General features: G+C 44.8%; 1 protein-coding gene across 8 annotated transcripts in view; it reads left to right on the top strand.

Moving 5' to 3' along the window:
• Fsip1 (fibrous sheath interacting protein 1) overlaps window positions 1-24,241 on the top strand; it is a 142,598-nt gene that overhangs the window by 36,905 nt on the left and 81,452 nt on the right. For 5 of the 8 annotated variants that reach the window (XM_039104542.2, XM_039104540.2, XM_039104543.2 and 2 more), the window contains one exon: window positions 13,878-13,970. The exons of 2 other annotated variants lie outside the window; for them this stretch is intronic. In XM_039104542.2, coding sequence (XP_038960470.1) covers window positions 13,878-13,970 — 93 coding nt within the window. Of the gene's footprint in view, window positions 1-13,877; window positions 14,143-24,241 lie in introns of those variants that run through there. One more of the 8 variants, NM_001013078.2, reaches the window with a different exon arrangement.

Below are 24,241 nucleotides of genomic sequence, written 5' to 3'. Positions count from 1 at the left end.
CTGATTCCTTCAACGGGGGTCCTATTCTCAGTTCAGTGGTTTGCTGCTGGCATTCGCCTCTGTGTTTGCTGTATTCTGGCTGTGTCTCTCAGGAGAGATCTACATCCGGTTCTTGTCAGCCTGCACTTCTTTGCTTCATCTATCTTGTCTAATTGGATGGCTGTATATGCATGGGCCACATGTGGGGCAGGCTCTGAATGGGTGTTCCTTCTGTGTCTGTTTTAATCTTTGCCTCTCTATTCCCTGCCAAGGGTATTCTTGTTCCCCTTTTAAAGAAGGAGTGAAGCATTCACATTTTGATCATCCGTCTTGAGTTTCATTTGTTCTAGGCATCTAGAGTAATTCAAGCATTTGGGCTAATAGCCACTTATCAATGAGTGCATACCATGTGTGTTTTTCTGTGATTGGGTTAGCTCACTCAGGATGATATTTTCCAGTTCCAACCATTTGCCTACGAATTTCATAAAGTCGTTGTTTTTGATAGCTGAGTAATATTCCATTGTGTAGATGTAGCACATTTTCTGTATCCATTCCTCTGTTGAAGGGCATCTGGGTTCTTTCCAGCTTCTGGCTATTATAAATAAGGCTGCGATGAACATAGTGGAGCACGTGTCTTTTTTATATGTTTCTCCCCTACTTTAAAAGTACACAAATTATGCACTTGTAAAAAGCATCGATGCCTATAGATATTAGAAATTATTGCTGTTGTAGATCAGCGATCTATCAGCATTTAGCGACAGCCGTGAGGATGAATGAGATTTAGTGTTGCTCTAACTCAGAGTCACATCCACACGCCTGTTAGAAGAGCGGGAATGCCAGCACTGTGAGCGACTGTGTGAGTTAGGCTGGTATAGGCTGGGGAGAGTAACATTGGACATGTTAGTAGCTTTTAGTAAAATAGAATAATACAACAGTTCCTTTCACATTTCTTCTAAAGGAAGAGGAGTCATAGTTAAGGGCAGCCTATAACTTCATCTATCTTTTAGAGACACTGTCATCCATGACATAATGATGAACTTCTCGATGATTTAAGAAGTGACAGCAGTTGTGTCTAATCCTAAGATACTGGGTGTTGCATTTTGTTATTATGGACGTTTTTAAAGAACATCTGTAAGTTGTAGCCCGAGGTAAAACACCTTTAAAGAAATACTGTCATGATTCCATCTTTCAGCGCTTTCAGTTTTAGTTTGGGGATTTTCAAAAGAATCAGCAATCAGACTTTAGCCTCAGCAAGCCCATTACTGACACAATGGACAGTGGCTTTTTGGCATTGTTGAGAGGGGCTCTTCATGGTTCCAGGCATTCCAAAAGCATCTGCCACACGTCTCAGGTCTTTGTTGTCTACTCGGGGTCTTCATTATTTTCATCTTCTGCCGTTGCTACTACATCCTTGCACATTCCTTCCTGCTTCTGTTTCCTGGAAACCACAGTTCAGCCCTGTTTGCTGAACTGTGTTATTGCACCAGGCCTGTTAGCTCTCTAAGCCCCGTTGCTGAGCGTTGAGGATAAGAATGTGGTTCACAAAGGGCTATCAATCCTGTGTTCTTTCTCTTAGTTTGACATGTGCTTATCATTTAACCTGCTATAAGAATATATGGAGCCTGATCCAAAGACCAGTGGATTTTGTTTGCTCGGAGGATGGGTTAGAGGTCATACCTCCGGTTGTTAATCACTGGGAGTGGGTTGGGGATTTAGCTCAGTGGTAGAGCGCTTGCCTAGCAAGCACAAGGCCCTGGGTTCGGTCCCCAGCTCCGAAAAAAAAAAAAAAAAAAAGAGAAGTCCAGTTAATCACTGGGAGTTGTACAGTGTGGAAGTTTGTCACATGGGCCAGTTCTGTAGAATGGAGGCTAGAGTACGAAACAGATAAAACATCCTTCAAAAGCTCACAAGTAGTTAGCAGTAGACTTGAGCCAACCCTCTGTTCTTTTGGTACCTTAGTCTGTGAATTTCTCAGGCAATACCACCACTCATTGCTTTAGTATGGGTCAGCCACTTTTTGTGTGAGATTTGTGACTATGCTGTGTGGACTGTGCCACCATACTTGGCTTTTCTGTGTTGGTTCTGTGAAGTGAGCTTAGGTCTTCATGCTTGCCCAGCAGGTACCTCACCAACTTAGTCTCTCCCTAGACCACATGCACATAGCTTTATTAGCATATCCTCAGCTGTTAGCAGGCTCTGGGTGTGCCTGATTTATGAGTTAAGTGAATGCATGCATGTATAGGAGAGAACACAGTGGAGATAGGTTTGGTACTAACTGGGCTTTTACCCATCCAATGGGCTCTTGGAACACGTCTCTGCGGAGTGTGTGCTGCCAGGCCTGATGATCTGAGTTCAATTCTTGGGATCCACATGTTGGAGGGAGAGGACCTACTTCTGTAGGTTGTCCTGTGACCTCCACATGTGGGTCTTGGCCCACGAGCACCTACACAAATATAGACACAAACACAAAATAAATATAAGTAAAAACGTTTAATTTTTACTTTGAATCAGTGTTGTATGCATCTAAATGTACGTTTGTCTTGGCTTTAAAAATAAGGCAACGTAAAATGATACACTAACACTAAAGCAAGGTGTGATCTGTGGGGCATGTCTCATAGAAATGTGACTGTCAGTGCTGAGAGTTCGGTTAAGGTGAGATTAGAGCAGCCCACATGAGCTGGGACACCCCAGTCTCCTGTGGAGGTAAGGGGTGCAAATGTTGGGTTCCCACGGGGGTGGCAGAAAGGTGGAACAAGGAGGAATACCCTGAAAGTATTGCCTGGAATTCAGAGGCAGATAAGGTTTCGTGTTTAGAGACAAGCACGGCCTTGCAGTCAGATTCTGCACCCTCAGAATCTGGGTAAGACAGTTCTGGTTTTACTTTCGTGACAGACTAGATGTCTGCAGAAACTAAAAAGGCCCATACAAGCTGCAGAAGATGTGTTTTTATAGGGTAATCAAAAACAGTTCACTATTTTTTATCGAGATATAACTATAAATTTTATAGATTAAAATTTTAATCTATACTCTATAGGGTAGAGTATAATAATTTGATATATAGTTTCATTGAATCAAGGTAAGGAACACTCCCAGCTTCTGGAACGTCAATAATGTGTACACACTGGGGACTTAGGTTTCTTCTAATTATTTTGAAATAGATCAAAACTTATCGAAACCAATAATTATCCTACATGCTAGAGAAAATCAGTGAATTTTCCTGTCTGTGTTTTGATACCCCTTTACCTAACTTCCTTCTGTTCCGTTTCTTCCACACCCTCCCCTGTCTCTAGGGACCATCATTTCACCTCAGTTTTTCCAGATCAACATTTTAGTTTCCACAAGTGAGTGAAGCCATACTTTCCTTTCTGTGCCTGGCTTATTTCCCTTAACACAGTGGCCTCCATGGTGCTGCAAATGACTGAACTTCATTTATTTTTGTAAGGTGGAGTAACATTCCATTGTGTACCCACTACGTTTTCCTGGTCCATTTTTTCACTGACGAACACCTTGGATTCTTTTTTTTTTTTTTTTTTTTTGGTTCTTTTTTCGGAGCTGGGGACCGAACCCAGGACCTTGCGCTTCCTAGGCAAGAGCTCTACCACTGAGCTAAATCCACAACCCCTTCACCTTGGATTCTTGACTTGGCTATTGTGAGTGGTGCAGCGGTGGTGCGGACAGCCGTGGGCTTCCCTTTGGTATAATGACGTCATTGCTTTGGGGCATATACGTCTTCATGGCATGGCTGGACATGTGGCTCTTGTAGTTTTAAAGTTGTTTCTGTACTGCTTTGTATAATTGCTGTACTAGTTTTTCTTCCAACAATAATGAGTAAAAGATTTCATTTTACTTTGCGCCTGTGCCTGCATTTATTATCTTGGAGGTTTTGTTAATAGCCATTCTTACTGGGACGAGAGACACCATGGTCGTGGTAAGCATTTACCTGGTGTTTTTCTCAAGCACTTCCATGTCTTCTTTTGATAAAAGTCCATTCAGACATCAAATTATCCCCGTATACCCTGGATATGAACTCTTTTTGGATGGACACTTTTCTCCTATGTTTTCTTGTAGTGATTTCAGGTGTTGGCAGTGAGATCTTCGATATATTTTGAGTTGGCATTTTTAGTGTGGGGAGAGATAGGAAATCTGGTTTCACAGTTTTGCAAGTGTATGTTCATCATTTCTCTTGGCATTCATCTGAAGGACTCCTCTCTGGTCTAGGCTCGTAAAGAAGAATCACCTGGCTGAAGGGGTGATGATTAGTTTTGGGGTTCTGTATTCCATTCCATTGGTTTTTGTGTTGATATCTGTGCCAGTAACATGTTTGGTTACTGTAGCTTTGTTGAAGATGCCTTCAGCATTTGGTGGGGTTGGGGTGGGGCTGCCTTGACTGTTCCAAGCCTTCGTAAGTTTCATGTGAATTTTAGGGTTTTCTTGTTTCTGTGTGGAACGCCACTGGTGTTTGGTGGGAAGTTCGTTGCTCTCAGGTCCTTTGGGCAGGGTGCATTAGCTATGCACTCGTACTTCTGCTCCACGAACGCAGGGCAAGTTTGCATTAATGGTGTTTCAATGCCTTGAATAATTTCTTTCATCAGAACTTTGTAATTGTAATTTTGCAAACTTTGACTTCCTTGATTAAATTTATTTCTAAATTTGCTTCTGGTACTCATTGTAAATGGGGCTGGTTCTTGATCTCTCTCTCTCTCTCTCTCTCTCTCTCTCTCTCTCTCTCGTTATTAGCATGTGAAAGTGCTGCTGTTTGTATGAAGGTGTTTGTGTCCTTCAAACGCACCACATTCTTCATCAGTTCTGATATAATGGCTTTTTAGAAATATTTATTTGATGCATATGAGTGTTTTGCCTGCATCATGCACATGTGTGCCATGTGAGTGCCTGGTGCCTGCAGAGGCCAGAGGAGAGTGCGAGATGCCGAGTCGAGTTACAGATGACTGTACGTTGACGTGGGGGCTAGGAAACAAACCCGGGTCTTCTCAAGAAGCAGTCAATGCTCCTAACCATTGAGCCATCTCTAGTCTCACATGGGTTTTAGAGCATGGCTGAGATGACAGAAAAATAATGGAGTTCCTGGGTGGAAAGAACTGATCAGACAAGATGAACTCAGGAATAGCACTATCTCTGTATTATCCTGATTTCTGAAGGCCTGAGGTGAGGGCTTTGACAGGATGCATGTTTCAGATAGTGAAGCCCACTGCAGGGTGCAGGTCAGATCAGAACTCCCGTGCTGAGCTGATACACTGTATGTAAGAGGTCAGTGGAAAACCTGTCTGGAGAGGGAATTGGGGTTTGTGGGGCACATGCGTCTCTGCTTTGGTTGTGGGTGGATTGGCAGATAGAACAATCTCTCCTGAGGATTTCTAAGTGGAACCTTGCTTTTGAGTTTACATCCACACTGCTTATAGTTCTAGGCCTTATGTTGGGGGAGCTTGGGGTTTCTGGTTAAAGGAAGGGAAAATGCCCCCGAGGAGTGAAGTCCTAGATGTTGACTAGTTCTCAGAGCCGAAGCTGGAGAACACAGTCCACAGTAAAGAGCTGCCCGCTTCCCTTCCCTGCTGAGAGCTAAGGGAATAATGGACCGTGAGCGAGCGGTAGAAAAAGGCACATCCACTCAGACCACAGAGATTGGAAGGTCCTCTTACTACTCCATTAAATATGTTTAAAGAAATAAAAGGGGCTATGGACTGTGGCAAAAGAAGAATTCAAATGGTGTCCAGCAGTGCTTATACAAAGTGTAATGAGAAAGGACGTTCTTGGGGTGGGCCTTGATCTTTTACAGAGGGTCCTGGTGCCACACTGGTCACCCTCCTGTTTCTGTGGCTTTTCTAAAGCATTGCACCGTTCTTGAGAGACCACCTTCTGTATTTTCAAGCCAGCCAGAGAAGTGTTGTTCTGCGGATTTCCAGAACTTGTAGACCACAGGTGTGCACCCGATCTGTATGTGGACTGTGGCAGCTTGCTCAGGATAATGCCTTCTCTGCCTGAGAGCTCAGTTTTCCAGCTCCTCACCCCTCTTCTCCTCCCAGGAGCATCAGGCAGTTCTGATCTTGGCATTGTCTCATTTTGCCCTTTCCAGGATGGCACCAAGCAGAACAAAACAGTAGGTGAAGTCTGCCCTCACCTATGCCCCCTCATTCTTATCTGGAGAGGAGTCTCCCTTGCCCTTTTGTGAATGGACAGATCACGTCATTCATCGCATGGTGTCCTTTGTTGACCTGCTGAAGTATGTCCTGATTGCATCCATATTTTGGCAGGTTTCTGTGTGGATGTGTTTTCGGTTTACTTGGCTATGTATCTAGGAAACACTTGATAAGTCTTATGGTGAGCGTATATCAACTTTGTGTGAATTTGCCAAATCGTTTTCCACAGTGGCTGCTTCATTTCCATCAACGAAGAATGAGAGTTCCTATTTCCATCTTTGTCAGACTCTGGTGTGGCCGCTGTTTAGAACTGTGGCCATTCTAATAGGTACAGAGCATTGCTGATTTAATTTACAGTTCCCAAGGATAAGTGAGGCTGTGCCCCTTTTTATCTGTGTCTTTACCATGTGTGTGTGGTATTTAGTGAGTCGTCTGTTCAGATAGCCTTCCCTTTTCAAATTGGGATGTTCATTTGCTTATTGTTGACTTTTATTTGTTTATTTCAGGAATTTTTATGAAATATGAGTTTCTGAAATATCTATCTTCTCTTGTCTTTTATTTAAGTTTACAATGTATTTATTGTTTCCAAGGATTAGTTATGTTTTCTTGTTACAAATAAAAACCATATGAAATACCAGAGTTTAAAGAATCATTTTGAATAATATAGAACTGCTCTTTTCATAGGTCAAAAGCCATGGATATTGGCATTTTTATGTAATTTAACACAATAGAAACCAAAACAACTGTCTAATTTTCTGCATGCAGACATGCCAGTTATAAGATAATTCTGGGCAAAAGCTAGGTTCTCATTGGAATCATAAGCAAATGCAGATTTTATAGCACAGCCTCTGTTCCCAAAGAGAGCTCTGGTTGCTTTGCTCACCAACCACTGGGAGGGCTATTTTCCTAAGAATCCTTCCTGCTTAAAGCTGTGTTTAAAGCATGAACTTGCCTGGTAATGGCACAAATACTCTGGCTCCTAGTTTTGGTTTAGAACATCTCTTCATCATCCCTAGATGCAGAAGCATTCCTGTCTTTTTGAATTCCGTAGCTGAGTGTGGGCGGGGGCCCTTGGGCTGCATAGGGGATTAATAATGCTTTGTATAGCCTGGACACCAGCCTTTCTTTCCTGCCTTCCCAAAGCAAAAGCTAGCCCTCAGGTATCGTCAGGGCTTTAAAATGGAAACAGTGAGCAGATACTGTTTTTGAGTCCTAATTCGTGACTAGTTTTACATTACTTCACTTGTTCCACAATAGCAAACAGTTCGGAGTTAGTTAGATGGATTTACTATGTGCGAAGCTCAAATGGGAAGTGAGGTATCGACAGGTTCCATCCTGTGGAAAAGGATGGGACTAGTCACCAAGTCTGCAACGGGAAGGGATAAAAGGAAGCAGTAAGAGACATGGCAAACGTGTTTAACGTGTCCCAACGGGAGTATCAAAATGGAGAATAATACAGCCAAGAGGCCTGGGAAGGCCCTATGGAAACCGAAACACTCTCTGAACCTTGAGGAATACATAGGTTTCCTTTGCCTCAGATGAGAGTGGGAGGAAGAAAGACTATAGGGTTGGGAAGGGCCGCTGTCAGGGAACAGACCATCAGCGGCACTTGTGGACTAAATATGCAGTTTGAACTTTCCGCCTGTGACACAGAGACTCGTGATAGTTTAGGACCCAAGTTTTGCTGGAGCAAGACTGAGCAGGCTTGTCTGCGCATGAGTCCCAGCCGACAGTACGTGGCTGGCAGGTGGACACCACACTTGCTCTCTACCAGCCATGGCTGGGCCGCCATAGTTGGGAGGTCCAGAAAGCCACATTTCAGTGTCTTTTAAAATAAAAGGCCTCTAGGGTAGTGATCAGAAAGAAGGCCTGTCAAAGTTCGATGCCCCAGTGTAGGGGAATGTCAGGGCGGGAGGTGGGAGGGAGCGGGTGGGTGGGTGCGGTAGCACCCTTATAGAAGCAGGGGGAGGAGGGGATGCGATAGTGGGTTTCTGGAGGGGAAACCGGGAAAGAGGATAACATTTGAAATGTAAATAAAAGTATTTGGGCTGTGTTTGTCCACTAGGGTAGAAGTGAATAAAGGGAAATAAAACAGTATTGGTACAACAGAGCTATATTGACTAGGAAGCTGTGAGTGGTCAGTGAAGTTTTCAGATCAGTTTAATAAGACCTGAGCTGAACTTTGAGCAAATTATTATTGTCAGGTTGACCATTTTTATTATCAACAAAGATACATGTGGAAAGTGTCCTGAAGGAGTAGTTTAACACAGAGTTGCTCAGTAAATGGAGGATTCATATCAGATATTATGACCTCAAAGCTTCCATTCTCCTCGCTGTCAAACACTAATGCTGTGGACTTCGCTGAATCCTCCTGTAATTTCTTTCTCTCTTGACATTTACTCCTCTCTCTCTTGAAGACTTGCAAGCATCTTGGTAAGTATACAGTTACAGTACCATTCACTGTCCCCCTTTTGCTCCAAAATTCAGAAGCAGCCACATTCCTGGGGAAAGCTCCTAACTCTTCCTTCTATTGAAGGTGTCAGGAGAGGCAATTCTGTCTAATAAGATGAGCGAGGAAGTTTTCTGAGAAGAAAAGAACTTGGTTGGGCCGTGTTTCTGTCCTTCACTTTTCTTCATGGTTGGCATCTGAGGATATTGCCTGGGCCTTGGAGGCATTCTGAAACCACAGGCAATGAAGAATGGGGAGAAGGTCGAGGCACCGAGTTTGTCACTCCGCCTCACCTCTTTTTACATGGACCGATTTCCTCAAATGGAATAAGCTAACGTTTGTTTGCTGGGTTTCATTTCTGGAATCCATGGTAACTGATCTAGAGTACACCTCTGGGCAGGGGCAAAATGGTGAGCATTTCCTGATGGGTACAGAGGGACTGACAGAATTTCACAAGGGACTGTCAAGGCACTTCAGTGTGTTTCCCTGTGATAACTGAGATGGATCCCAAGTAGGAAGTACACATCCATCCTCAGTAGCAGGCTGTAACTGCTCTCCACCACTCAAGCATGTGTGGCATAAAAGACCATGGAGCACAGACTAAATACAGTTGGAGCTTTGGCCAGCAGAGTCACTTGATGGAGAATAGGTAACTGATGACAGGCATTTTGAAGATCCCCAAAGATAACTAACGAGGATCGTCATGTAGGGAGTGTAGCAAGCCTGTAGAGTGTGAGCAACAGTACTAAGAACCCTTTCATGGCGAAGGAGCATCCCAGACCACTCCATCCCCTACGAATGCAACCCACGCCTCCTTCCAAATCCCCTAGCAGTTAAAAAGGTAAGAGAAAGCACTGTGATCATATTTAGCCCGACATACCCAAATATGTAAATGCGTTATGTTTATCTTGTACCGTCTCTGCAATGTAGCCTGTGAGCACATAGCGTGTTGTGGTCTGAACTAGCCTGGCTCACACAGCCACATAGGGCTGGTGGTTATCGTTCCTCCAGAGAACAGAATGACGTAGGTAGTGTTTGTGCATAGAGGTATCTTCTTTAAAGCCAATTTCACCAAAATTCTAATTTTCTAATGCTATAGGAGAACTAGGCCTTAGTGAATTTCTAGAAGTTTCTGACATGAAGAAAACATCCCGTGGCAGTGTTTAACTATATACTTTGAAAGCATGTATGAACTAGGCTGTTAGATTAGATCTTTAAGACAGACGGGTAAGGATGAAAATTGAAGTCTGGCAGTTACTGAAACCTTGTGTGTAGTCCTGGAAAAGGAAGAATGCTCCTAATTTAACGTTTAGGTATAGGAAGAGATAGGTAAATCTACCTTTTTAGAGTTATTCACAACATGAGATCTATCTAACAGGCTGGGGATCTGTCAATTTTTTTTAAACCATTGTGCTGTTACAGACTTTTCCTTTCCTTCAGCTGGGAGAGATGGGTCTGGGGGAGCACAGCAGGCTGTCCACCTTCACACTGTCCTGGCTGGGCTCCATGTCAGATGCATCTGGGTCTGCCTCCCAAGCTGGAGTCTCATAGCACTTCTGGGTGCTGCCTGCTAACGTCACCATTATTAATCCGGGCCATGTGATGCGTGAGGCTTTCCAGAGGGGTTAACTCTTGACCAACCAGTATCTGCTCTGTGGTACGCTGTTTTAGGCTCCACGGCCACTGCAAGGCTTCCCTCAGTAGCATTCAATGTTTTAACAGGTTTCTGGGTACAGGAGACTGCCCTCTTTCTCCTGCCTGCCCCTGCTCCTGGGCTTTCCTTCCCATCCTCCTCCTTCCTGTCCTCCTTCCTGTCCTTCTCCTTGTCCTCCTCCTTGTCCTTCTTCCCACCCTCCTCCTTCCTGTTCCCCACTGTCATCCGTCCACTTCTCCTCTTCCTCTTTCACAGTGTTCTGTTTTTCTTCTTTTCTCTATGTAACTAGATTCACCTTGTAATAATGATAATAAATTCCCTTGTGCCTAACTTGAAACAACAGGCAATCATTTCAGAAAATAAGGAAGGCAAATTTATTGAGATATTTCTCTCTAGTTGTAAGGTACAATTTGTGCAAATATGGTTACAACTCAGATTTATCTACATGGTAAAAATGATGTTTTAGGGAATCTGGCAACTTAGAAAAATACAAAGAAAAGGAAAAATCACTCAGTAACCACTGTTAATTTTTCACTATTATCCTGACTGCCATTTTCCTTCTCATTTGTGCCCAACCAACTCGCCCTACCACCATACAGACACAGACACACAGACACACAGACACAGACACACAGACACACAGACACACACACACACACACACACACACACACACACACACACACACACCAGGCAGATGTATAGACAGACAGACATGCCCTTTATTCTCTCTTTTCCTCTATTTCTTTTATTTCCTCTATTCTTTCCATTTTTCTTTATCATTGAAGAAAGCCTACATCATATTGCTGCATATATTTTATAGTTCTACTCTTTCATTTAATAATGCACATTGCGGGTGGGGAGCAGAGAGCTCGCCAGTGATTAAGAGAAAGTACTCTGCTTGCAGAGGACCCAAGTTGGGTTCCAAGCCCTCATGCAGGCAGCTCACAACCACGGGACTCCACTCCAGGCTTCTAGCACCCCTGGCTTCTGAGAGCGCCTGCATTCATGTACACATGCCTATGCACACACATTGTTAAAAATAATAAACATAAACTTTAAAATATAGACAATGGGCAACTCGATAACTATGCTACTGTGTGACTACTGAATGACTCCACTCGGCTCATATCTTATAACGTTTAATGTTTTAGTTGTTATAAACTATGATGGATGAGCACCTATTTGTAATTATTTTCTTGGGATATATTATTATTGCTATTGTTGTTATTATTATTATTGTTATTATTATTATTATTGCTAGAGATCAACCTTATGTCTACCGCTGAGTTATAGTTTAGTTTTAGTTTCTTTCTTTTTTTTTAAAGATTTATTTATTTTTATTTATAAGTATACTGCAGCTGTCTTCAGACACACCAGAAGAGGGCATCGGATCCCATTACAGATGGTTGTGAGCCAACATGTGGTTGCTGGGAATTGAACTCATGACCTCTGGAAGAGCAGTCAGTGCTCTTAACCGCTGAGCCCTAGTTTTAGTTTTTTGACTCAGGGTCTTTCTATATAGCTCAGATGGCTTAAAGTGAGGCTGTTCCTGCCTTAGCCTCCCTAGTGCTACAGTCACAACCTTCAGCCACCATGCTGGCAGGATGTGTTCTTCAGTGGAATTGCTTTGAGTAAAGATTTGGCAATATGGTACCAAGCTGGCCTCCAGGGCTTGTGGGTTTGATCTGCTCTTTCTCTATCAGTGTCTGGAGAGGGGCGCCTGCACCTGCGCCCGCGCACCCACACCCATGCCTGCCTGCGCCCAGGCCCACATTCCTGATGCCTGTACCCACACGTGCACCCACACCCACGCCCACGCCTGCACCTACGCCTGCACCTATCCCTGCACTGGATCCTTTTTGTTTTTGCCACCCTGAGAGTTTCAAGATGATGTCATGCCTTAATTTACATTTTTGGATTCTAGAGAATTTGGATGTGTTTCCAAATATTTATTATTAGTTTGTATCTTGGAACATTTATTTATCAAGGTTGTTCTCTCTTTCAAAAAGCTGTCTTTCTGTGTGTAGAACACATACTTGCTGTCATAAATGTGCCACGTTTAATCTTGAACAAAATGTTGATTCTTGTTATTATTTTCTGATGTTAAAGTTTTTTTGAGGTGTCACCAACCCCCCCCCCCCCCGCCTTATTTCCAGTGGAGTCACCTGTGAGGAACATACGTGACTGTTGCAACTTGTTTTGCATTTCTTGAAATGATCTTTCAAAAGTATTTATTTTCTTTTATGTGTGAGCGCTGCACCACCTCTAGACTGTGTTTTGAGTGCTGTCCCCACCCCCAGTCCCGAGCTAATTACCTCTGGCTAAAGTTCTTGGCTTTAGCTTTGAAGATCACAGCTAATCTCTTGGCTGCATTTTAGAATCTAAGGTTTAGATAAGCAGTGGCAAGAAGAGACAGAAAAATCTGTTTTTAAAATTAAATCAATTTCAGCTCTTAGTGTGCAAATCTAATTGAGAAGCAGCAGTTGTCCCATTTGTATTTTTTGTTCCTTGAATCTTTACATCTTGTAAAATTGTACACAACCAATATGACCTAAGCTTATTCTTCAGAAAATGGCCTAGGCAACTTTCTTGAGCAGGGGCTAGTCACCAGCACTCTGAGAGTCAGGGTCACCCACTGTCATGAAACTAGCATGGAAATACTATAACCAGGAAAGAGACTACAACTGAGGGCCAGTGAGATGGTTCATTGAGTAAGACATTGTTTTGAAAGCCTGATCTAAATTCAGTCCTAGGAGCCCACAGTGGAAGGAGAGAACTGACTCCAAAGTTGCTCTTTGACCTTCATACATGTGCTATGGTATATGAATACCTGCACATACATGTGAGTGCACACTTACACAGACACTCTACAGTAATAATAATAATTATAATTATAATGATATCTAAAAGGTAATGCAATTAAATCTGTGCCTCTAAGAATTTTAAATTAAGTAGGGGACACAAGACAAAAACACGTAACTAGTAGGTATATAAACAGTCATGAAAGATTTTGAAGGATTAATTATGGAAGATCATAGGCAAGAAAGAAAACACTGCAGGTAAAGGTTGCAGTGTCCTTCTAAGGGGAGTGGGAGTGCACAGCAGAAGAGGAGCAGCTGGGCACCAGATGCCACATGCTTGGAGCTTGGCAACCACAGCAGGTAGCAGACATCAAGGTTGCCAGGGTAGCAGTGCTTCTGGTCAGGTGCTACCCCAGAGGTCCAGTGAAGGCCTTCATAAATGGCATGACTATCTATCAGACGCACCTCAGGAAAACAGGTTAGAACAGGGCCACAGGAGAGGCTAGAGAAGCAGAACCTACAGAGAAGGAAGATGGAGATCTAACGGACCGAACTGTGCACCCCTCTAGGGATGCAGGGGAATATAAATCTCATGGACAGTGGACTTTATCTTCCTATAAAATGGTGGGCAAGCAGCGGGCTAAAAAAGAGCTGTTTGAGTGATTTTGCTCTCTACCTCTCTCGCGTTAGTTATGTCCTCAGCTTCTCATTGGTTGGCTTAGGTCTTTAAAAGCGAGTCCATGCCTAATCAGAACTTGGCATGGTGCTGTGCTCAATGCAGGAGCTTCCCACAGTTCCTAAAGTTTGACATTTTCATTTCTGTATTCTTAACCACCCCAGGTTGAGGAATGTCCAGTGATAACTCCCGGTAAACGGAATGAGCGGATTACGTGGAGATGGCTACTTGCTAAAATCCTTGAGCCCGAGTGTAAGGTGTAACTATTCTCTTTATTTTTTACAATACATCATGGTTCTCAAAGTGTGCATCTTCGCAATGTAAAACTTAATTGATTTGGCAAATCCCTATTGTATATCTCACTGACACAATGTGCTGTCCTGATCCATGTGTACACAGTAAGATGATTAAATAGAGCTAATGAGCCCAGCCTCCACCTGGCTTTATTGTCTCTCCTTGTGCAGTAAGAGTGTTTTGGATTTATTCTTTACGATTCCTGCAGTTGTGATAGGATCTTCATGCCAGCCTCGTAGGTGGGTGGCACAATCATCATTACTTCTGTTATTCAGATGACAATACCAAGACCCTAGGGACTTAGAGGACTTGCCCACCCCCCACCTTTCCTGCCTTTCAGGAGAGAGCTGTTAACAGGGCTATTTTATGCCTCCTTTAACGTGATGATTTGAGTCTATCAAGGCAAAGTGCCTCTCTTTGTTGCCTGAATCATTTGGCTCCAGGCTGCTCACCCCTGGTATTCAGATATTTGAAAGGTGAATAGATCCGTGCCTGAGAAGGGTAACAGTGTGAACAGGTGGTTAGGACACTTAATTCTTACTCTGCAGATCTTTTGGGGAAAATTAGGTGTAGGGCTAGGCCAACACCATGCTCTCAGCTTGATCGCTCCCCAGAGGCTGGCTGGCTCGGAGCACCTTTCAGGGGGCCTGAGGTCATGGAGTGTGCCTCATTCATCAGATGCTTCTGCAAGGGCACAAACAGCCTCTTTCACATCATCTTTACACTGTTTTTGTGGCTTGTATACTAGACTGTTCAGGAACTACCAGACCATAAAATCCAGCCAGCAAGAAAGCTGGAAGTCCCACAGCCCAAAGGTTTGCTAAGTGGCGTGAAGCGCTATTGTTTTGCGCAGTGTTAAATCACTGCTGTCAGCGCAGGATGTTAAAAAAATCCCGCTAGTGGATAACACAAAGGGCACTGTACAGCTTCAAAAGGAGATAAAAGAAAGCTCTTAGTCAGCACTGGATAGCACCACCGCACACATCATCCTCGGTTTGGCTTTATGAGGACTTTACTTTTGGCGGATGCTCTTGCTTCTGGCAGCAGACTCTAATTATCATACAAATTAAGCTGGGAACTGGGGGAGCCACACAGCCTGGCCCTATCTGCTTGGACCCTGGTTTCAAGGGCTGTAATGCCAAGCAGGCATAATACATAACGTTGGCCAGGGCTTTGGAGCACGGCTCTGCTCCCCTTCCTTCCCTGTGAGAGCCATCTGCAGGAACCCTAAGTGGCTGGGCTACTGTCTACACACTGGAGCCGTTCTTTGCTTCTCCTCAGCTTCCAAACAAGGGTTGTCGCTCCAACAGCATTCCACAAATTAGTCTAATCCACCTGCTCGCATTCAGAGGCACTAATTATGTTTTGGCACACATTCTTACACACTAAATTCTAAGTGTCTTCTTCACTTTAATCTCTTGTAACTAGTCCTGAAATTGAGGGTTAGTACTGTCATAGGGTAATAGGCATTGTTGTGCTGTGTGAGGGGATTAAGCTCTTTATTTAAAAGCCAAAGTTGAAGACATGGCTGGTTTTATTTTCCTGTATTTTCTTTAACCAAGAGTGCAATTCAGAACTCAGTAATGACTTCTTTACATCTGTAAGATGGTGCTAAACACTCTGGTAGCCGGGCCGGAGCTGATGAGCTCAGTTTGTAGGAATACAATTGTGGTACCTCCAGCTGAGTAGCGATGTCTACTTACTAAACATTTCCCACTCGAGTATTCTGTTTAGAGTTTAAATAGGTCTTGGTGTGGGTAACTCAGGGTTAATGTGAGGTGGATACTTAAGACCACAGGGTTGGCAGCTCAGCTGGTACCCAGACATAAATGCTGTCTCCTGGGGGATGAGGTGGGGTTGGGGCCCTTTCACCTCATTCTGTTTATTGACTGCAGGCTTCCTGTGTCCCATTAGGTCACATGCTTCTCAAGCTCCTGGTCAAATTTCCATCCCTTATCATAGTATGTGTGTGTGTGTGTGTGTGTGTGTGTGTGTGTGTGTGTTTAACTAGACTTTATAGAGATTGATCACAATCTGTAACATGTAAAAAGAGTCACTTAGGAACATTCTGTATGCATTTACCTTTTGCTGAGTAGAAAACGAGATGCTTCTCCCACTCTGACAAAGGAAGTTGTTCTACTGCAAAAGAAGTCACTTCTTCTCCCTTCCCTCCCTCCCTCCCTCCCTTCTTCCCTCCTTACCTTTCTTCATCTGTCCCTCCTTGTCCATCTATCTTCTAGTTCCTGTCCTGGCTTTTTCTGTAAAAGGCTTTAAGGCTCTTGAAAGCACGATAAAGACGGTGGGCCAAGGAAGATCCCTTTGAGAACCAGCTATGTTGTCCAAAAGGAGAGGATCGCAGACTGTTTCTCTTTAGAACAGAGCTGGGAGATTTGCATGGATGGAGGGGCATGGTGATGGCCAGTCCTGCTCTCCTTCTCCACGAAGAAGCCCGAGTGTCCATCCCATCCCTTTGGCAGCTTACTCTCACCTCACCAGGGTCTTTTTTCTTATTGGCTGACATGGTGGAAAGGGCTGGAGATTGACCCTGGAGCTTAATTTCTTAAAAAAGTTTTAGCCTTGGAGGTACCAGATGGGACTGTGGGGTCCATGTGCTTGTGAGCACCAGGCTGAATCATAGGGACCACCAGGGGTCCATGACTGTGGGTACCAGACAAGACTGTGTTGCCTGTGCACTGTCCAGAGGTGACTGGCAAAAGGCAAGAGGAGGCTGAGACCTGCTCATCCACTGAGGTCAGTACATTCCCTACACACTGCTGCTTATCACACAGAGTTACTCCAGGCACCTGTCATCACTTTAATAGATGTGCTTCTGCCTTTGTAGCCTCTATTTCAGGTGAACTAGGACATTCTCTGTGTGGCTGGGATCTATGCTGGCCCTCAGAGGAGGCCCACATGACACCATTTCTCCAATCACTAAGGCCAGGCATTTCACATCTTCCCTCTCTTCTCTCTTCTCCAAGCTGGGAAGGGTATTCAGGTACCTCACTCTTCAGGTGAGCACTGGAGCCCAGCCTTCTCCAAACACTTGAGCCCTTTGTCAGTTTGGAGAGGGAAAGGGCTATGAAGTTTGGAGCATGAGATGAAATGGAGCAGGAGGCTGCCGAGGCAGAGTGCAAGGCAGAAACAAACGCATTTAAAACGCTCTGGGGACCCACCCAGCCTGGGTATTTAGGTAGCGAGTGTGGAAGAGTGGACGAACTGCTTGCTCTGTATCCTTGCCAGCCACAACAGAACCAACACCGCTGTCCAGGTAAAGGATTGTCTGCTGCTCAGACTCTATCCAGCGATGTCACTCCACACTCGGGGACTTTGATAACTACAGATGCTCTAAGGTCACAGGCTGGGTGGATTGTAAAAATCTCTTAAAACCTCAAAACTGTTTGTTTAGGTTGGACAGTAAGTGATGTCCATTCTGTCTGTTGTATAGGATCCTTCAACTGGGAACATCCCAGGGCTTGTGACAAATCATAGGGCTTTATTATTTGTTTATGTATGTAATTGTTTTTTAGTTAGAGTTTTTGCTCACAGGGCATTTAATGTGACCTGACTTCGCTTACATGCTCAGTCCAATGTACCAGACAAGTTGCACAGCCTGGAAAATCCGAAGAGTCGTTTTGTTGAGTCCCGTTGTGTATCCAGTGTAGATATTTAATCTACAGCCTTTGGGTTTGGCGTTTTGAAGAGGATGTGGATGGTGCTTTTAGGTCAGATACCCACCTGTGTAGGACGAGGCAGGAAGGACTCCTGTCGTGCCCTTTCAGGAGGTACGTCTCAGCTCTGTACTTACTGACCTTAGGTCTGCATTGATATACTGCAATGGCGCATGTCACTGGACAGGGAGTGATGTCCCAGCTACAGTGAGCTGGGTTGTCACTTCTCTGTTGCTATGGTGAAAACACCAGGACCAAGGCAACGTGTGAAAGGAAGAGTTTATTTGGGCTTATAGTACCAAAGAGATCAGAGTCCGTCACTGCAGGGTATCATGGCAGATATAGCAGCAGGAACAGCGGAGAGCTCACATCGCAAACCCAAAGCAAGAAGCAGAGGGAGAGTGGACTGGGAGTAGCATGTGACTTTGAAACCCCCAGACTGACTTTTGGAGACTTCCTCCAGCAAGGCCAGACCTTGCTACCCAGACAGTGCCACTGCCAACCACCATATTCAGATACGAGAGCCTGTGGGAACATCTCAGTCAAAGTTGGATGCTGCCCCCACACTTGGGAGGCTGAGATTACTAGGAGTTTAAGGCCAATTTAGGTTACACAGTGAGTTCCAGGCCAGAGTGGGTTACAGTTCACAAAGAAAGGAACGATGACAATTAGCTGTGTAAGCTATTCTTTGCTGAGTGTATGACAAACATTATATTAGTAGTTATAGGAAGATTAAAATGTGTTTTCTAAGCTTTGTCTTTGTTCCTTTATTCAATGTTGAGGTGAGGTACCTGTGTTTTGAAGCACTGTTGTTTCCTGGGGACAACACTAGGCAGAATGACCGACCATTCGGAGATGGAGCAGTGTGGTGGTGCCACCTAGTGGTCACCGGGGTGTCTGGACAGTGTTGCCATTTGAAGCTGGGAGCCAATGGAGAGTTGCCAGCAATGCAGGGAGGGTTCCTGGAGAAAGTTCTTGTGAACTAAGTGGCAACCATGCTGGGCATACTTTTGCCCTTGATGGGCAAAAATATTTTTACCATTGCTCTATGGCTACACAAACTCTATTTGAAATTTGTTTTTAATAAATTTGCCTCCTTAATATTTTAAACTAATTATGTCAATCAAAATTTTGGGTCAAACTTGAAAATCATAGGTTACTTATATTTTACTATTTTATCCACATGTTCTTACATGTAACATTCAGAAGCATGGAGGATATCTTCAGGGTATCCCTGATCTTAACCGAACCTGGACGGTGGCCAGCTGCAGTGAACTCTCATCAAAGCTCATTCTTTTAGATCAATCTCTCTTTTGAGCTGTGTTTCCCAAACACCCAGTACATAAGAGAGGCCACAGAGAGCCCCACCTGTCCCCTACTCTCTTATCCTTAAGGCACCTGTGGTCTAAAATTCTGACAAATATTAAGGCTTTTCAAAGCAGTTGGTGATAGAGATCTTAAGTGTGAGGACTAGTCCGGGGGGCGTGGCCGACTGTCTACTTAGTGACAGAATCCTTGAAGGTTTCTTTCCAGTCAAAGCAGAGTCTGCCTCTTTACCCCAAGTGTTTTTAGGAAAGGACGTTTGCTGACTGTCCTAGTTAGGGTTTCCATTGCTGTGAGGAGACACCATGACCTCAGGAACTCTTACAAAGGACGACATTAATTGGAGCCGGCTGCTTCAGAGGTTCCGTGAGTTATCATCGTGCTGGGAAGCATGGTGGCATGCAGGTAGGCATGATGCTGAAGAAACAGCCTAGAGGTCTACATCCAGATCCTCAGGCAGCAGGAAGAGAGAAAGCAGCAAAGCCCATCCCCTGTGACACACTTTCTCCATTAAGGCCACACCTCCAATAATGTCATTCCTTATGAGTCTTTGGGGGCCATTTTCATTCAAACAACCACACAGACATAGAAAATATTTTTTCAGGAAGATTTTTGCATGACTAATATGATATTTGTGGGTATCCACTTGGGGAAGTATTTCCATGAAAAACCATAGCATATCATTGTAGCATTTTATTACACATGATTTTTTTTTCTGTTATGGAAATTCTTCGAGGGAGAATGAAACATTATAGAGACCTCAGGAGGTTTCTAAAACTCTCTGTAGGTGACTCTGAATTCAAGGGCAACTCTGTTGACATGCAGTTGTTAGATTTTATAGCTGCTCAAACTTACTGGGCAGTGACTGCTAAGAACAGCCAAGTGACCAAACCAAATAATCAAACCAAACCACCAAAGAGCATCAAACAAAGCAGAGTGTGATGGTGTTTGCATTCCAGGTGCCTGTGCCTCAGTCCTCGCTCTGCCTTGGCTAGCGTGGGACCTTTATGGAGTTCTTTGCTTCTTCCTTCTGCTTGTGCAAGGCTAGAGGCAAATGCTGGGGAAAGTGCCTGGTGGGCACTTCATACATGGAGTGGTTTTCATCCATTATGGTGGGGTGGCCACGGTTAAGGGCACCATGAAGATGGCAGTGAGAACCCATTGAGTAAGAAATGGAGGTGATGCTTAGAGATCTGGTAGGAGAGAGAAACAGAAACTGAGGCAATTTGGGGAAGAAGAAACAGGAAATCAATCTGGATTTTGAGCATTGCAAAGAAGGAGTTAATTGTAAGCTAGTCTGTTCCGGTGACGACGTGTTAAGGAGAAAAGCCCGTGATGATCCGGGTGCTGTCTAGGTTTGTGCTGCATGTCTTGATCTGCCATTCAGTGGCTGTTCTGGGTTTGTGCACAGGTATGTGGTAGCAACCTCACAGGCTCAGGTTCTGTTCCCTAACTCTTTTATGTTTTAAGATTTTTTTTTCATTTTTATTTTGAGGCAGAGTTTCCCTCTGTAACTCAGGCTCACCTGGAATTGTCTATGTAGATCAGGCTGATCTCAAACTTACAGCCGGCAGGCCTCTGAGTGCTGGGCTTAAGGACAGACGTCATCATGCTTGGTGTCTTTTATTCTTTTAATGTGTGTACGCCTGTGGGCGTCGGCCTGTCTGTGGATGTGCTGTGAGTGCAGGCTCCTGTGGAAGGCAGGAGAGAGCACTGGATCCTTCTGAGCTGGAGTACCAAACTGAATTGGGTGCTGGGGACCAAACTCATGTCAGTTTTGCCAACCTAGCTTCCTGCAGCAAACAGCACAACCTCTGGAGTGATGCCTTAGGAGAAGTCATGGTTGCTTTAGAGGTTTTCCTTCCGAGTTGGTGTTAAGAACAAATGTGTGGGGTTCGTATCTCAGTTGCTTGTGGCTTTTTCTTCTTTCCCCTTCAATGTAAAATATGCAGGTGTTGGTTTTCAGCAGGCTACATTTTTTTTTCTGATGAAAACAGTTGGAACAAAATGTGTTTTACAGACATATAAATGTCAGGCCATAATGATTTTAGTGTGCATGTGTAAAAGTGTTCGCTAATTTTTAAGGCGTTAGAATCTGCAAAGAACGTAAATGTCAATAAATCATCCAGACACAGGGAATGTTGGTTGAAAACTCATCCGGCAATGATGCTGAGAGCATTTTATTCTAGTTCCTGTATCACTTGTGTCTTAGCTAGGGTTTCATTGCTGTGAAGAGACCGTGACCAAGGCAACTCTTATAAAGGACAACATTTAATTGGGGCTGGCTTACAGGTTCAGAGGTTCAGTCCATCATGGCGGAGCATGGCAGCATCCAGGCAGGCATGGTGCTGGAGGAGCTGAGAGGTCTACATCTTGTTCCAAAAGCAAAGCAGAGAGGACCGGCTTCCAGGCAGCTAGAAGATAGGTCTCAAAGACCAACCTTACAGTGACACACCTACTCCAACAAGGCCACACCTACTCCAACAATGCCACAGCTCCTAATTGTACCACTCCCTGGGCCAAGCTTATTCAAACCACCACACTTGCATGTTTTCTGGCTTTCAGTAACTCAAACTTTGATCTCATAGTTATTAATTGTTGGGACTTGACCACTGAGCCTCAATGTTTCAATAATCCCAATTGTGTTTGGGGATGTGAGAAGTGCTTTCTTCCTGGGAAAGCATCTCAGAGGTGCTGTGTGGGGCAGTGGACCTAATAAGGTCAAGCCAAAGGCTTGAGGCCCTGGAGACCCTGAAGGGACAGTAGGAGCTTTGCATGCTCCTGACACCAAGCCCCTGTCATGTAGCTGCAGCTTCCCCCCTCCCCCACATAGATTTATGGCCATCAGTCATGCAAGGGCAAAACCCCCAAGCCCTTCCACATGTAAATGAGACATCCCTAACATCTCAGACCAAAACAATAAGAAAAGAGACATCCACAGTCAAGTAGGCTCAAAACAGAGTTCTCCGTGCAAATGATGTACCTAGAAGTCCGGAGGTGTTGCCAATAAATAAGCTTCCCTTCCCAGACATTCCACCCTGCAAAAGGTATTTAATCTCAGGCCCACTCTGCAAAGCGGGATATGGCTTTACACATCCGTTTTCCGCCATGGCAATAAACTATTTAGAACCATGGGCTGCCTCTTTTCATCGAGATCTTCTGTGGGGAGCCATGGTGGCCTTCACATACAGAGCCGCAGCTTAGTCTCCTTTAGAAGGCTTCTCTGCACTCCCAGCCACAACCACCACGGAGTCTGCCTGCTATTAAGCCAAGGACAATCATGGGAAAAGCTAGAGCTTCCCCACACCCTCCTCCAGCCCCAGGCTAGTTGTAGCCAGCCCCTGACTCTGTTCTCTGCTTTTCTGTGACTTCCAGCAGCACCTAGATGTCCGAGAGCCTGCGAACCCCATGTCCCGCTTTCCCACCCCTGGAGAGGTGCCTCGGAGCTTCCCTACAGCCCAGCACCCGTTCTGGCTGGTGTCATGAAATAAATGCAGTCAGACTCCCTGAGTTCTGTCTCCCCAAGCGGCTGTGCCCAGTGTTGGGATGGTCCGTGGGCCTACAACCCAACAGTGCTGATACCTGACTCAGGCCTCAGGCGCTTCCTTTACAACCACCCATTTCCAGGTGATACATGAACTTGATACTCCAAATTGATACGTGAACACTTCACCCCCCATCCCCCCCCAATCAGTCAGGAAGCTCAGAAAAAAAGTCGATCCCATTTCTGACAGCTGCAAGGCCTTAGCTGGCTCGCTCAGGACTGGTCATCTGGAGACATTTCACTTCACTTGATGAGCATGCTGGGGATCTAAACTTAGGTCCTCATGCTTGTGTGGCCAGCAGTTTCCCTGCTCGGCCCTTCCCCAGCCCCATTGTTCCACTTTCCCGGTAAATATCAGCAATGGAGCTTTGTGCTCTCTGTGCTGTGCCTCGACTTCAGAAGACGGCAAGGCTGGTCAGTTCTCAGTGTTCTTGGAATGCCTGGGAGGGAGGGACCTATTTGCTTTATACAAATAGACCAGTGCAGTTTCAGATCTGTAACAGTGTGGCTCACTGTCTGTGTGGCATCAGTGTTGGAAGGGCTGTTTGTCCTGGTTCTGAGACTAAGTAATTATGTGACAAGCTAGACAGTCTCCTCCCTCCCACATATAGAATCTAGGGGAGATCAGGGGCTGACTGGAGTGGCAATTAACAAGGACCAGCTCTCTTTGTACCTTGATGTTGGTCTGTGCACCATGGTACGATCCAAGATGGCTTCTGGAGCTCTAAGTAGTTCAATTATTTTTCAAGCCAGGGAAGAAGTAGTGACTGAGAAGTTGCTTATAATATGCACATTCATATTCCACTTAGAAGCAATGGAAGCTGGAAATGTGTGGCTAAGTGGCCACAGAGGCAACTAAAAACTGACAGGATGTCAGATGAGAGCATCATCGGAGCCAAGCTGCATGGCCTCCCAGCCACGTCATCACCGAGTTACAGGGGCATAGTTACAGGGGCATACCCATGGCGTGCTCCTACCGACTGGTTCCTGCTCTAGCATTAGCAGGTGCCTTAGAAAACTTGTTCATGTTTTCACCTTGTGCAGATTCATCAGCGCACTGGTGGATGAATGTTTATAAATTTTTGTACAAAGACTTACTCTCTTTCATCCTAAGATTTCACTCTTTTTTTTTTTTTTTTAAATTTTATTCCCTTTCCCGGTTTCCGGGCAAACATCCCCCTAATCCCTCCCCCTCCCCTTCTTTATGGGTGCTCCCTTCCCCACCCTCCCCCCATTGCCACCCTCCCCCCAACAATCTAGTTCACTGGGGGTTCAGTCTTAGCAGGACCCAGGGCTTCCCCTTCCACTGGTGCTCTTACTAGGATATTCATTGCTACCTATGAGGTTGGAGCCCAGGGTCAGTCCATGTATAGTTTTTAGGTAGTGGCTTAGTCCCTGGAAGCTCTGGTTGCTTGGCATTGTTGTTCATAAGGGGTCTCGAGCCCCTTCAAGCTCTTCCAGTTCTTTCTCTGATTCCTTCAACGGGGGTCCTATTCTCAGTTCAGTGGTTTGCTGCTGGCATTCGCCTCTGTGTTTGCTGTATTCTGGCTGTGTCTCTCAGGAGCGATCTACATCCGGCTCCTGTCGGCCTACACTTCTTTGTTTCATCTATCTTGTCTAATTGGATGGCTGTATATGTGTGGGCCACATGTGGGGCAGGCTCTGAATGGGTGTTCCTTCTGTGTCTGTTTTAATC

This window comes from Rattus norvegicus, chromosome 3 (assembly GCF_036323735.1).
Source record: "Rattus norvegicus strain BN/NHsdMcwi chromosome 3, GRCr8, whole genome shotgun sequence".
NCBI lineage: Eukaryota > Metazoa > Chordata > Mammalia > Rodentia > Muridae > Rattus > Rattus norvegicus.
This window is presented reverse-complemented; position numbering and strand designations above follow the sequence as displayed.